Below are 15,039 nucleotides of genomic sequence, written 5' to 3'. Positions count from 1 at the left end.
CAGGTAGCAGGATGGCTCAGCTAAAAAAAAAAAAAACTAAAAAAAAAGACAAAATTTTAGAATATATACGTATACGTGTGTGTGTACACAGATGCACATGTATAAACAATACACCATTTTCAAGAGACACATTAACTAAAACGTATTTTGAAGAAAAATATTCAGAAAAAATAAAGTGAAAGTGTAAAAGAAGAAAGATAACTGCCATCCAAGGAGAAGGTGGGGAAGATCAGGGAGGACTTACTTCATGGGTGAGGGTGGCATTTGACAACGATAATAAATCATATCTCTCTACCTCCAAGCACAGAAATAAAAGAAATAAACACAGGAGTCAGAAAGATGGAGACAAAAACATGAACTTTGTAGCTAATGGAGCTGAACTTAAAAATGGAGCTTATCCTACAGTGACAATTGGCCTTCCTATTTGTCAAGCTTTCATCCCAAGTCTAGACTTTGGGCTATCCCACCTGAGAGAAAGTCTGCATAGTAACACATATCCAGTCGGGTGTAAGGAGAACTACTTCAAATCCGTACAGCCCTTAGAATAGGGACTTGGAGAATAATACCTCCAGACTTGTCTAGAGATGGTTCTCAGCCTCAGTTGCACATTAAAATCACCCAGGGAGCTTTAAAAATTGCCAGTGCCCAAGATACACGCCAGGCCACTGAGAAAGAATTTCCAGGTATCGGGTTGTTTGTTTTTTAAGTTCCTCAAGTGATTCCAATGTGTCTCAAAGGTTGAAAACTAGTGACTAAGACAGGCCTGGGCCCCATCTAAAGTGTGTTTATTATCAGGAATGTGGCACAAAGAAGAGAGAACAGATACTTTCCAAACAGCATGAACCCAAAAGAAGAAATGAATGGGACTGATCCATATGTACTTTCTTTTCCCAATCTCTCCAATTAGATAAAGCTTTTGTTTTTTCCCTTAGAGAGAAATAGGCAGAGGAATTGAGAAAGGACGAAAATTATCTTCCCCTCTTCTCAGGAATAGAGTGGAAGTTTTCTCATGCAGTCATGAGGCCTGGAAATCACATTTGCCCTTATGGTGGACATGGCTTTTAAGCTGGGCCTTAAGAGACAGTTCAATTTGCACATATAAAAATTGGAGGAACAGGAATACAGGAACAATATGAAGCAAGAATTTTTCCCTCAGTGTTTTTAGTGATCTTCTAGGCAATGAAAGAATGATTTTTAACAGTCCTAAGTGTAAAATAAATGAAATGCCTAAACTATAAGTTGGCTGAAATATGCCATCTCCTTGCTAAGGACCTTCATACATGCTGTTCCTTACGCTGTTGCTCTACTCTCTTACACAACCCCCAGCATCACTCTATCCCCCTCATCTAGTTAAAGGTTACACATCCTTCAGATTTCAAGATCTCAGAGAGCTTTAACTGATCCCACAGACAAATTTAAGTTCCTGTGCCATATGTATGTTCTCATGAGACCTAGAATAATTTGTAATCATGTATTTATGATCTGGTTAATGTTTGATTCTTCCAATAAAATATGAATTCCATGAGAACAGGAACCAGATCTGTTTTATTCTTCATTATATTCCAGGCACCAATCACAGTTGTTAAATATCTGTTGAAAAGAGTCCCAGGTCATTCATAGGCTTCATAAAACTGCTTAAAGTTGCAGATAAGAAAATAATTTTTAAATTAAATTTATTAGAGTGGCATTGGTCAATAAAATTATATAAATTTTCAAGTGTTATATATAACACTTGAATTATTATAATACGTCATCTGCACTGTATGCTGCACTATGTGCTCTTCACCATACATTTGACCCCCTTTACCCTCTTCAACCTCTACCCACCCCACTTCCCCTCTGGTAACCACTATACTGTTGTCTATGTGAGTGAGTTTTTTGTTTGTTTTGCTTTGCTTGTTCATTTGTTGCTTTCTGTTTTATATTCCACATATCAGTGAAATCATATGATTCTTGTCCTTTTCCATCTGACATATTTCACTCAGCAAGACACTCTCAAGGTCTAACCATATTGTCGCAAATGGCAGCATTTCATCTTTTTTTATAGCCAAGTAACAGTCCATTGCATACACCACATTTTCTTTATCTAATCATGCATCAAAGGACACTTGGGTTGTTTCCATATCTTGGCCACCGTGTATAATGCTGCAACAAACATAGGGGTACATATATCTTCATGGATAAATGTTTTCGGATTTTTTGGGTAGATAACTAGGAGAGGGGTTGCTGGGTCATATGGTAATTCTATTAATTTCTTGAGGAACCTCCATACTCTTTTCCATAGTGGCTGTACCAGTTTACATTCCCACCAGCAGTGTATGAGGGTTCCTTTGTCTCCATCTCCTCTTCGACACTTGTTATTACCTGTCTTGTTGATGATCGCCACTCTAACAGGTGTGAGGTTGGTATCTCATTGTGGTTTCGATTTGCATTTCCCTAATAGCTAGTGAAGTTCAGCATTGTTTCATATATCTGTTGGCCGTTTGTATGTCTTCTTGGGAGAAGTATCTGTTCAGGTCTTCTGCCCATTTTTTTTAATTGGATTATTTGTTTTTTGTTGTCGTTGAGTTGTATGAGTTCTTTATATATTTTGGATATTAGCTCCCTACCGGAGGTGTTGTTTGCAAATATCTCCTCCCATTTAGTTGGTTGCCTCTTTGTTTTGTTGATAGTTTATTCTGCTGAGCAGAAGCATTTTTAGTTTGATATAGTCCCAGTCATTTATTTTTGCTTTTACTTCCCTTGTCTTTGGGGTCAAAATCATATAATCGTCTCTCCTAGACCAAGGTCTATAAGTTTAGTACCTATATTTTCTTCTATGTATTTAATTGTTTCAGGTCTTATATTTAGATCTTTGATCCATTTTGATTAATTTTGGTACATGGTGACAGACAGCAGTCTAGTTTCATTCTTTTGCACGTGGCTTCCCAATTTTCCCAGTACCATTTATTGAAGAGGCTTTATTTGCTCCATTGTATGTTTTTAACTCTTTTGTTGAAAATTATTTGCCCATATACCAGGGGTGCCAAAAAAATGTATACACGTTTTAAGAGACGTAATCTATAAATTAGATCTATAAATCATGCATTGTATTACATTTTCATACAGGTTTTCCTTTCTTAAAATGTATATACATTTTTTTGGCACCTTCTGTATATGTGGGTTTATTTATGGGTTCTCAATTCTGTTCCATTGGTCTGTGTGTCTGTTTTTTCTGCCAACACCATACTGATTATTGTCACTCTGTAGTATAATTTGAAGTCAGGAAATGTGATACCTCCAGGTCGTTATTTTTTTTCTCAGGATTGGTTTGGCTACTCGGGGGTTGTTTGTGGTTCCGTACAAATGTGACTACTTTTTTGTACTTTGGGAAGAGCCATGGGATTTTGATAGAGATTGCATTAACTCTATATATTGCTTTGGGTAATAGCCATTTTAACTATGTTGATTTTTCCAATCCATGAACACAGAATATCTTTCTATTTCTTTGTGTCTTCTTCAATTTTGGAAAGAATTTATTAAAAAAAAAAAAAAAGAAAGAAAGAAACAGGTGACTGTTACCTTCACTAGAATTGGGAGTGCTAGAGAGCTTGAAAATGAAAATCAAATAAGGCTGCCAATCTTTGAGTAGGAATCAGTTGCCCATTATCATCCATCACAATCAACCACAGCATAAATACACCTACTGGCTAAAAGACTTTTCTAAGACTAGAATTCTGAGAACTAGACCTCAAAAAGTCTCTTCAGCCAATTGCACTCAGCCAAGAACAGGCTGGGCCAACTGAAGGGGGAAATAAATAAAGAGGACTAGAAGATTCTTCCTACTCTGATGGTCTCAGCATAAAAACTAATACCTATACCAAATAGTAATTTTGTAGGATAACAGTCAGGGGTATGATGGTAATCAACCATTAGGTTAATTACCTTATCTCAAATTCAAAGGAGGAAAAAGTGGTTAACTAGATGTCAAACAAACACAAGATCCCAATCTTTGTGGCAAATATTACCCTGAGACAACTGTTCAATACCACTGCACTGAGCTGGCTCCTCTGAAACTGTCCATTTAAGCTACCAAAATGATAATCCAAACACTGGGAAAGAATCATGCTCCTTAAATTTGGGGGATATTTATGAAAGCAAATAAGGTGAACAAATGAAGTCAATGACAGAAAAACAATGGGCAACTCACTTCCTTGTTGCCCCAGGCCAATCTGTTGCTTAAACAATAACAGGATCTAATCAATAAACCTCTCAGCTGCCAAAACTATACAAGTTTTGTAGAGCCTATTTAAAATGTCACATTTCCCATCTGATATAAATATTTGCCTTCTGCTCGCATTCCTGAAGTGTAATACAAATTAGGCCCAAACTAAAATTCACCTTGGCACAAACTATTTAATTTTTTTTTTCCTTTCAAATGACCTAGACTGCGCATTATGAAAATTGTGAAGCCATGGTGGTCTTTTTGGTTTTTGGAATAGATCACTGAAACCGGGGCTGCTTCTCAGCCTAGGTATTCCACGTTATTTTACACATGGGGAGGTCTTGACTAGCTCATTCAAACCCACTGAGACTTGGTTCAAGCCTCAGTAACCTTTTAGACACAAATGCAAGACTGCCTGCTATCTGATTTCGGGAAAAATCATACTAGTGAGATGTTTTATGTAATATTTTAAACTAAAGTAATAGATCTGATTTTAAAAAAACATTAAATACATAACTTGGAAAAATGTTTAAAGAAAACAATCTAAAATATTGGAAAAGATAAAAGGCTAATTGAAGAGATTGATACAACCAAAATCACATTCATTGGCTAAGTAGGTTTATGTCAGTATACAGACCTTCTCATTACTGCCAGGGAGCAAGAAATTAAAATCATCGAAAAAATGCTCACAGCTGGCAGAGCCACAGTCCGGACTGCAGCGCATGCCCCAAGCTCTCGCCTCCCCCACGCCCCCCAGCCCGAGGCAGCCGGAGCCCAGCCCACCCACAGCCCCAGCAGCAGCGCAGAGAATAGTCCAGCAGCAGCGCCATGGCCCGGTGGGAACGCCTACATCAGCTACCTCATGGAAGGCGGGACCTGTCAGGATGCAGCCATCTGGGCTATAAGGACTCGCCCTCCATCTGGGCCGCCGTCCCCAGGAAAACTTTCGTCAACATCATGCCAGCTGAGGCTGGTGTCCTGGTTGGCAAAGACCAGTCAAGTTTTTTGTGAATGGGCTGACACTTGGGGGCAAAAACGTTCTGTGATCCGGGACTCCCTGCTGCAAGATGGGGAATTTACCACGGATCTTCCTACCAAGAGCACCGGCAGAGCCCTCACCTTCAACATCACTGTCGCCATGGCTGCCAAGACACTAGTCCTGCTGATGGGCAAAGAAGGTGTCCACGGCAGTATGATCAATAAGAAATGTTATAAAATGGCCTTCCACCTGCGGCGTTCCCAGTACTGACCCATCCTGCCTTCCCCACCCCACTCCCCACTGCTTTTGCATCCTTCTCCTTCCCATACACACACATACACCATTTTTATTTTGGGGGGGCCATGATGCCACACCCCTTATTGCTGCCAAAACCACGTGGGCTGGAGGCGAGGGCTGGATGGATAGACACCTCCCCTACCCATATCACTCCTGTGTGTGGTTGGAAAACTTTTTTGATGTTTTTTTGTTTTGCTTTGTTTTTTCCTGAATGAAAAAGATTCTTCTAACAACAACAACAACAACAAAAAAGCTCAACCAGTGCACTTTTGTGCCCTCCTTATAAAATTAATTTTATATAGCAAATGTACTCCACACAAACTAGAACCACTTGTCTCCAAGTGTCATCCACAGATGAACTCTGTCAGAACCCCCTGGGGTAGTGGTAAAAGGCGCAGATCGCTAGATGCCACCAAAGATCTCCTCGCTTGGGAGCAGAACCCAGTAATCTGCACTTTTTACAAGCTTCCCCTCCCCAAAACACCAAAACAGTGTGCTTGCTCTACAGACTCAGCTTCTGGCTAAGTCTTTAGCTCTGTTCTAACCCAACTGGAGCCCCTAAGGCTCCAATACAGAATTCAGAGCTGCCTAGGGTATCCGTAGACTAGGCAATTCCTGCAGATGTTTGATCTCACTTGAACAAAGTAAGGAAACAATCTGCACAGTTTACTGGTTGATAGAGTGCTTGAGAAAGAAACCAGAAGGAGAATATAAATGTTAAATGCTTCTAATTACCAGAGTCCCTCAATTCAGGCAACTAGAGAAGCCAGAGCAGAGGCTTATACAGCCAGTTTAGAGAGAATCACTATCCCCGAGCCAACTACACGCAGCCACTTTACCTCCTGCCTGATTATTAATAACCCCCATCCAACAGTAATGGCCATCATTCATGTTTATGACTACCTAAAGACTGTATCCAGCACTTAAATGCCAACCACCAAACCCCCAAGGAAACTGACCCTTCCCTAACATTCAACATTGACTTTGAGATATTCTTGCATATTAAATTAGGAATGAGAGTTTTCAAAGCAAATAACTCTAATTTTGAACATATTTCAAAAAAGTATACCTATGCTTACACAGAAATGTTAACCAAGAAAGGAAAAAGGCCTCGTCTACCAAACATCAATGAACTAGCATTAAGCCTCACCTAGCCCAGCGTACGTGGGAAATTGCCCCAGAAGAAACATTCAAGATATATCTTCACTCTTAAGTGTTTGGTTTATTGGTTTACATATTTAATAAATATTTATGAAAGCAAAGATTTAGATTTTGTTTATTTTATGATCAATTCTGATATTTTTATGATCAATTGATGTTTTACGAGTATGTATCACTCAAAAATAATCTCAATTTATAACATGGTGCTTCAAAGAAATAAGGGTTTGACTTAAATGACTTTACTTGAGACAAATGCCTAAAAATCAATCACACCCATGAATTGGTGGTGGATAGGGAGGGATCTTTATTCCATTTAAGACAAAAGACTTTACAACCTTCATCAGCTTTGACCTCTCGCTTGAAATCACTGTCATTGAAAAAGAAATTGCAGGACTCCAGTTTTCCCTATCTCAGGGAAGATGGAGGTAGGATTGCCAAAATGAAAGAAAAGCTGTCTAAAGTCTTATTTGTAGCTTCTAGAAAGAGGTCAATCAGTATAAAGAAGAAACAGAAGGCATACCCTTGCTCATTTGAGGCTTCATCTCTTCATCCATATCCAAATCTTCTATCTCTAGGAAATTGTCTACCTAGAAAAGAAATAACATCATTTTTACGCATATTAGACCTAAAGAAAAAAATGCATTTAAGAATCAGTGAATCCACTTCCACAAACACTCAAGTAAGCAACAGAATCTAATTTTCTCATTAACTTTTGAGTTCCAGCTAAAGGTCTCTGTGCCACTGGGCTTCCCAGAGGCATCTGAAAGAAGCAGTCCATTTGGAAGTTGGCCTGGATTTTGTAGGCACCATAGTAAGATCCCTATACTGAAAGGGAAGAAACCGTCTGGGGAGTTTTTCAAAAGGGGCTTTGTTCCAGATTCTATCCCAGAATATACACCACCACCAAGACAGTCCAAAACAGTATCTCTGTTTTTTGTTGCTGTTGTTGTTGCTGTTTGTTTTATTGCTTTTGCTTCTCAAGCAAAGGATGGGTGTGGGCCTGGCTATTATCCTAACAGTATGCTTTTCACTCTGAAGAGCCAGAGAGAAAAAAAACGAAAGAAAGTAGGGAAAGAAGGGTTCATTCAAAACAAAATCATCTTGCCCCAGGTAAATCACAAGAGAGGTGAGCAGGGCAAAAAACTCAAGTGTTCTCTCTTTACAGCAAATACAACTGAAAATTACTTCAAAGGTAAAAAGCAGAGCAAATGACCTTTACAGACACAAGAGCAACATTTCAATGAAAAACTATTCCACGTGGAATACTGCTTTCCACTGCAAGCTGACAATGAGACATTTAGATTAACAAAATGGTAACATTTCAGACATGAACTAATTCATCTCAGGTGAATAACAAAGAGTATAGATAAGAAAATGATTTCACCACTGGCTCAAAGGAGACCTAGCAAAAGGCATAATGTCAAAATGCCTTTTATGCTTATAACCTAAAACATGTACATAACAAACTACCTTAAAATTGCAAGCTTAGATCTCATAATTGGAATTCCAAAGAAAGCCTGGGTCTTTCTTCCTTCAGCTCTATTTGCCAGACCATGGCTCTTATACAGGAATTAAAAATGGTAGCTTCCATCGCTTGTCAGTATATAACTGCAGTTATTTCTTGGCATCCAAGTGACAGCAAAGATTTATCTTCCATATGCTGGTTTCAGTACTAAAATGTGAGAATCTGTTATATTGTCAGTTGTCTTAATAGTATATGCTAAGAGGGACTGGAGTCATGCTTCCCTATCAAAGCACCCCTTCCATTTATTAAACTATCCAGCCAAACCATGGATAGTTTAAGGTACTCAAACACCAATTTAAAAGAAAAGTGTAAGGACAAAATCTGATGAATTCTCCAACTTGTATGAGACAGCAAATGAGTTCTGTGTTTTTTTTGTTTTTATGTTTTCTTTTTTTGGGGGAAAGTGGCGGTTGGGGGTGGACAGACTGCCATGGAAGAAAACTGAACCATGCCTTACCTTCACCGTTCCTGCCCAATTCACATCACCTTGAAAGGAACTGCCAACTTTTTGGCCCTCCTCCATCACTATCTGAAAAAAACAGTGAGGACATATTGATGAGAAAAATGAAACAACCAAAAATAAATTAACTGATCTTGTAACCCTTCAGATGATAAAACTCTTCCAGTTTTTGCAAATTGGCTATGCATGATGAAACAGAGTCACTAAATCAGAGCAGAGGTGTTGGGAACAGGTTTCCAGAGGTCTAACTTCGACTCCCAGTCTCTAGATTCATCCACAGTGTGACCTAAGTCGATTATTTAACCTCATTTTCTTCATGTGTAAAACAGAAACTCCCCACCTCATTATCCCGCCTCCCATTTCATCCCAATGAACCTTTGAATGACCAATCTGAGAATGCTAATACAACTTTTTCAAGTTATTAGAAAACGATGCTATTGAACAATTTTTTGCCTCTCATATGCTGGACAAAGACTCAATAGATAATATAATTCCAGTTGCTAAAGATTGCCAGTAGACAATAAATCCTCTAGGGAAAAACGTTCTTGTCTCACAATCATCTCTCTATATATTGGGTTGTCAGAAAAGTCATGACGCATTTTTGCAATGAAAAACATAGAAAAATGTATCATGACTTTTCCGACAACCCAATATATAGCCTCTGCTATATATAAACACATTTCTAATGCAGAGATTTTTGTTCCCTTGTATAAAACCACAATCCCAAATACAGTTCTGTCCACAATATCACAGGGAAGACATGATGAAGTGGAAACCAGAAACTCAAATGGCTTGAGAAGTAGAACAGCGTCCACATGGATTTCTTGATAGTTAAGAAGCATAGCTAAGGAGAATATGACTGTAGTCTATTAAGTCTTGAAGATTAGGGAAAGCGCATACAAAGCTTATTGACCAAATCTTGGAAAAAACAACATAACAGCTTTTACTTTAAGTTCAAAAGGGGTGAATCCAGAACAGGTGAAAGAAACTCCCGATTTACACAGAGAATTTAAAAAGGAATTCTTCTGTGCCAAATAGAGGACAAGTTAAAATATATAAATAATTTCAAGAAGAATTTGTAGATGGCAGTGTCTTAAAAGGGTTTTAACAAAAATTGGGGATGAGCAAGTTACCATCCCAAAAGTCAGCTGCTGAAATCATGATATGCAATAATGATTTTCAATAAAGCATCCAATGGAATCCCTTCTGGAATTTGGAGTCTGAGTTATTCATCCAATAGCTGTCCAATGTGTCTTAGTTCTTACGGATTCTTTTTCAATTCATGAAGGATTTTTTCCCCCCAGCCTGTTTCTATAAGGATGCTATGGCATTACCTGTTCCTCTTCTGAGCTTTGTGATGAGGTACGAAGAAAGATGGCTTTATTTCTAAGACAGTGATCATTTGGTTCATTTTCATGAGTAAATTGTATTGAAGTAAATCTGTTATCTGAGGAATTAGTTCCAAATGCTCCTCTTTTGGTCACACTGGCCTCTGAAATGATAAGTTACATAATATTAGAAAACAACCACCACACTCTGTCTAGTTTATTTTATGTTTATTGAGAATCTTCCTTCCAAACAAAAATACATTTTTCAAAGAAATCATTAAGCACTCTTACCTTTACAAAGTTATTTCTAAAAATGCAAGAAAGATAACACTATTTCATTTACCATACAAAAAATATTTAGTAAGTGCATACTATGTATCCAGCACTGTTCCCAGCCATTGTTGAGAGGTAATAAAGTATAGTATTTGCAAGAGTCTGTGACATCACCTATCTCATTTTTCTCTAAATTTGAGGAGGATTTTTCCTTATATGGATGATTTTAGAAAATTTGCAAGGCAAAAAAATTAAAATTTGAAAGTTACTCATAATCCTACAAGACAGAAAAGCTGCAACAAAATTTTTTCAGTGGCTATTTTTCTCATCTTTTATCTATGCATCCATCCATGTTCTTCTAAAAATCAAATGAAATTTTACTGTACATATTGTATTATAATTCAACTTGACACTAATATTTCTTTCCATATGATTGAATATTCTTCTATGTGATTTTAATGGTTATAGAGAATTCCATTGTATAAATGTAACATAGCTTATTTAACCAATCTCTTATTCTTAACTACTTAAAATTATAAACAACAAACACTTTGTACTAAATCTGTGCACATTCATGATTTTCTCCTTAGGATAAGGAAAGAGTCTAAGATTAGTCCTAAATTAGAAGACTGAGAAAACTATGAGATCATGATACCATTAGCAGAAATGTGGTGGATAAATTCTGATGAGAGATAATGAATTAAGCTTTCGCCATGTTGCATTTGAGGTGCCAAAGGAAACTAAGGGAGATGTCCGGGAGGCAGCTGCAAACATAAACTAAAATGTGGAAGACAGGTCACAACTATAGGTGAATATCTGGTAGTCAATTACACTGGGGCAATGTTTTAAGTCATAAAATTATTTTTAATATTAAAAATATTAATAACAAGGGCTAACATTCATTGAGTGTCGGCCACTCTTGTGAGTGTCTCGTAAATCTCACTTAAGCCTTACAACCCTAGAGGAAAGTACTGTTAGTATCCCCAAAAGGGAGTCAATGCCAAATGTCATTAACTAACTTGTTCAAGGTAACACAGCTGGTAAACAGCAGAGTCGGGACTTGATCCCAGGTCTTCTGACTAAGAACCCATAGCTCCTAACCACTGTGCTATGCCACTTTGAGTAGCACAGTGAGTGAAGGGAAATGGTCTTTAGAGAATAGAGGAATGAAGTAGAAAGAAAGAAAGAAAAATCCCAGAAAGAAGCAAGAAGAAAAGTTTGCAATAGTACAAAATGAACAAAAGTGCATGGTACATTCCAAAACTAGAACTTTCTTGCTGCAACCGACAATAGCAAACATAGGACTGTATGTCAGTGATCACCAGGGGAGTGATAAAGGGTTCAAACGAGGCCAAGTGGCAGAAATCAAGGTACTGTCGGGTTGGGGAGCACGATTTTCTCCCCTTACAGTACTCTACCATGAAAAGGTTCCAGAGGCATGGGGGCTGTTTAATTTGTGAGCTCCTTAGGCAGGTATCTAGCTGAAGGGGTTATAAGAGAGTCCAACCCAGCAAGGTGGCCATGTTTGCTCATGAGCTGCTAGTGGCATGGCATCAAAATTGGTGAGATTCTTGTTCTGATGGTCACAGCCTCGTCCAATCAGGATCCTTTGTTTGCTTCTGAATACCTACCCATCATTGGTAGAATAAAAACGTATAAGGATGTCTAAAGGACATTAACACAGAAATACTGTTGGGGAACAGATGTAACATAACCTAATCTATAATACATTATTCACTCATTAACCTAAGAGGGAAAACACAAATATTGAATTTATCACTTTCTCTTTAAAAGGGTTATATTAGTAAATAACACAAGCTCGGTCTAGCTCTCTCTACTGCCTCCTACACCAGCATCCATGACTCCTAACTAGCTACTACTGAGAGAAGTGACCTCTGCCTTTGGCCTCAATAAATCCCTAGAAACTCTGATGTGAAGAACTCACTGGCCTTGGCTGCTAGGGGTGGAGGGGCTGGGGCGGGTGGGGAAGTGGGTGAGTGAGTAAGGTAACAAAGTGAGGGGAGGGTTGCTAAGAATATTGCTGCAGTAGCCAGCATTATAAAAGATCAGATAAGGGAGTAAGAAATAGTCTTAGGACTTATCTTCCCTGACTTCTTCCTCTTTTACAGCCACAAAGATGTCCTAAATCATTCCTATGGCAAAGATAAGCAGTGGTATCAGGATGGAGCAAGACAGGCCTGACTTTGCTTGGAAACAGGAGAAGTGGGAGTGAAAGCATTCCTCAAACTTCATCAAAAGTAGAAGCAAGACTTCCTGTGGCTACCTGCTATTCCTCAGCACACTGTTCTACTAAGAGGAGGAATTGTTTCAGTTCTCCCGGCTTATCCTTTAAGTCTAGCACAACCTAAATCTAGTTTTATAAGAAAATGCTATGTACCCAGCATAACACTACTGTAATGACTTCATTATTTGAAAAAGCACAGTGATGTCTGGGACAAACGGATGTTCCACAAGGACAGGTTCTATTTGTTCCCATGATCACACAATGTGCTCCTCTACCATTTCCAATAAAACAACTAGGTTACCTGACAGAAAACAGATGAAACTCCTTGGAAAGAAAGAGCAAAATACAATGAAGTCCCAGCTTCTAATGCTGATGTTGAACTGCTGATGGGGCCTCTGAGCTAATAAAATCTCTTATTATTCTTTTAAAATTTCTTCCTTTCTTTATTTTTAAAATACCAGGAGATTCAGAAAAGAATTTGTTCTCACTCTGACTGAACTTAAAGTTTAAGGCTCCTTCTTAAACCTTAGAAGTTTCACATGAATAAGAGGTATGATCAAAAGACATGGTGAATGCTTAAATTAAAAAAACTTATTACTGTAAAAGACACGTTGTCATTAACGCCCCTCAAAATATTCCCCCTCACTTTGAACACACTTATCCCATTATTCTTGCCACTTTCTGAAGCAGTTCTGGAAGTCCTCTTTCGTGAGTGTCTTTACTTCATCCTCCATCATGACAACACTCTGTGTCACACATCACTTCTGATACGGCAATTTCTGTTAAATAAAAACATTACGGTGTGTCCTCATCCACCTTATTCACTGGACCTGGCACCGTGAAACTTCTGGCTCTTCCCCAAAGTCAAAATGACCATGAAAGGTAAACGTTTCGAATCAATTCAGGACATCGATGCCGCCACGACAGAGCAACTGAAGACACTCAGGAAAGAGGACTTCCAGAACTGCATCAAAAGTAGCAAGAACAACGGGATAACTGTGTTCGAAGCTGGGGGGGGTGGGGGGGCGCGGCGGTATTTTGAGGGGGTTGATGGCAGTGTGTCTTTTACTGTATAATTTTTTTTAAACATTCACTTTTTTTGCTCACCCTTCATACATATTATATCACTCCAAAGATCCAGAATCTTATAAGGCTTTTATCATTTAAAAAAAAATAGCAGATAATAAATGTCCTGGCAGAATGAGACAGGAAAGAAGTTCTTTTTCACTACGATATTGTCAAGTGGCATTTACTGGCACCACCCAGAATCAGAAGTGGCCTAAAGCCTGAGGAGAGAGCCAGATGCCGCCTCCCAGTTCTCCTGGTGACAATCCAAACGTGCTACCCAAGTGTGCATCTCAGCTTCTGTTTCTGTTTTTCATCAGAATCCTTTTCGCTCTTTCATCTTATCCCTAATGTTTTCTGCTTTGAAGTAAGTGTCACACATAATACTTTTTAGACATCTAACACCAATATTTCTGAGAACAAGTAGGTTATTGAGACCTGAAAGAGCGTTTCTCTGCGCATTTCTGAGTCAAACCTTCAATACAGATGAAACAAAGGTTTTTTTCTAACGATTTTTAAAGGTTTCATTATTCTGAAGCAATGGAATTTCAATTTTCTTTTGATACCATACAGACAAGTTTCCAACAGATCACTCTTACCAGACCACCAACTACACACCTACAGTGTCTAACTTCAGGCCAAAGAAAAAGGTCACAATCCTTGAAAAGATCGAAACCACTGATGCCATGATAAATTAGATACTAATCACATATTGATTATACATCTTCCAGATGAAAGTAATCACTTTGTTAAAGTCGGTTTTGAAATAAACTTTTCAAAAATTTAAATCCATCCATACAGGAGCCAGACTAGTGTCCACGTGCTGAGAAGCCTCACCACCCTCAAGGGAGAGTTTTCACAGATCGACACCAGCACCATCAGCATTCACCACCGAGCCCTGTCAGCAACCTCTGAGTGTCTGTCCTTCTGCCCCACTGTCAATAGCAATATAAATCAAGAGCGTGTTCTCCGTCGCAAAGCGATGCTGAATATGTTGCTAGAAGCAATGAAAAATTCATGGGTGCGAAATCCTATGCAACACTGGGCAGTTCTGCAAAGAGAATAGGGGATAAGCAATCATGCTTCTAACAAGGTTGGGTGCTTTGAGAGTCAGGGGGTGATTTCCACATTACACTCCTAGCCTACAGCTATGTTTCTCTGGACGATAATTGCGCTTGATTTGTCCAGCCAAACTACTTCCCTCAACCGCTTCTTGATCACATGCTACAGGGTATCTGGCCTCCCCTGGAGCGATAGTCGTTAGGATTAAATAAGCAATTTAAAAACCAATCAATCACACATCAGAATAAATCCAAGGAAGCTAACTTCAGCAGACAAATGTTTATGTCTAAATTCCTTTTGCAGTGCTCCAAATTCCAACTGTTTTATGCTCTTCATTGAAGGGACACAGGGAGGAGAGGGTTACCTCAGCCTGGCCGGTGGGGAATAACTGGGCTTTCCCTGAGGTTGGATGATAATCGACTCATTATTCACAGTCATAG

General features: G+C 38.7%; 1 protein-coding gene across 1 annotated transcript in view; it reads right to left on the bottom strand.

The window, feature by feature from the left end:
• Positions 1-15,039, bottom strand: part of IFTAP (intraflagellar transport associated protein) — a 63,666-nt gene that overhangs the window by 15,963 nt on the left and 32,664 nt on the right. The window contains 3 exon segments of the mRNA XM_019639436.1: positions 7,162-7,228; positions 8,624-8,695; positions 9,961-10,118. Of these exon segments, the coding sequence (XP_019494981.1) occupies positions 7,162-7,228; positions 8,624-8,695; positions 9,961-10,118 (297 nt within the window).

This window comes from Hipposideros armiger, unplaced genomic scaffold, assembly GCF_001890085.2.
Source record: "Hipposideros armiger isolate ML-2016 unplaced genomic scaffold, ASM189008v1 scaffold_44, whole genome shotgun sequence".
Classification (NCBI taxonomy): domain Eukaryota; kingdom Metazoa; phylum Chordata; class Mammalia; order Chiroptera; family Hipposideridae; genus Hipposideros; species Hipposideros armiger.
The sequence above is the reverse complement of the archived record's forward strand: the minus strand, read 5'-3'. Positions and strand labels throughout refer to the sequence as shown.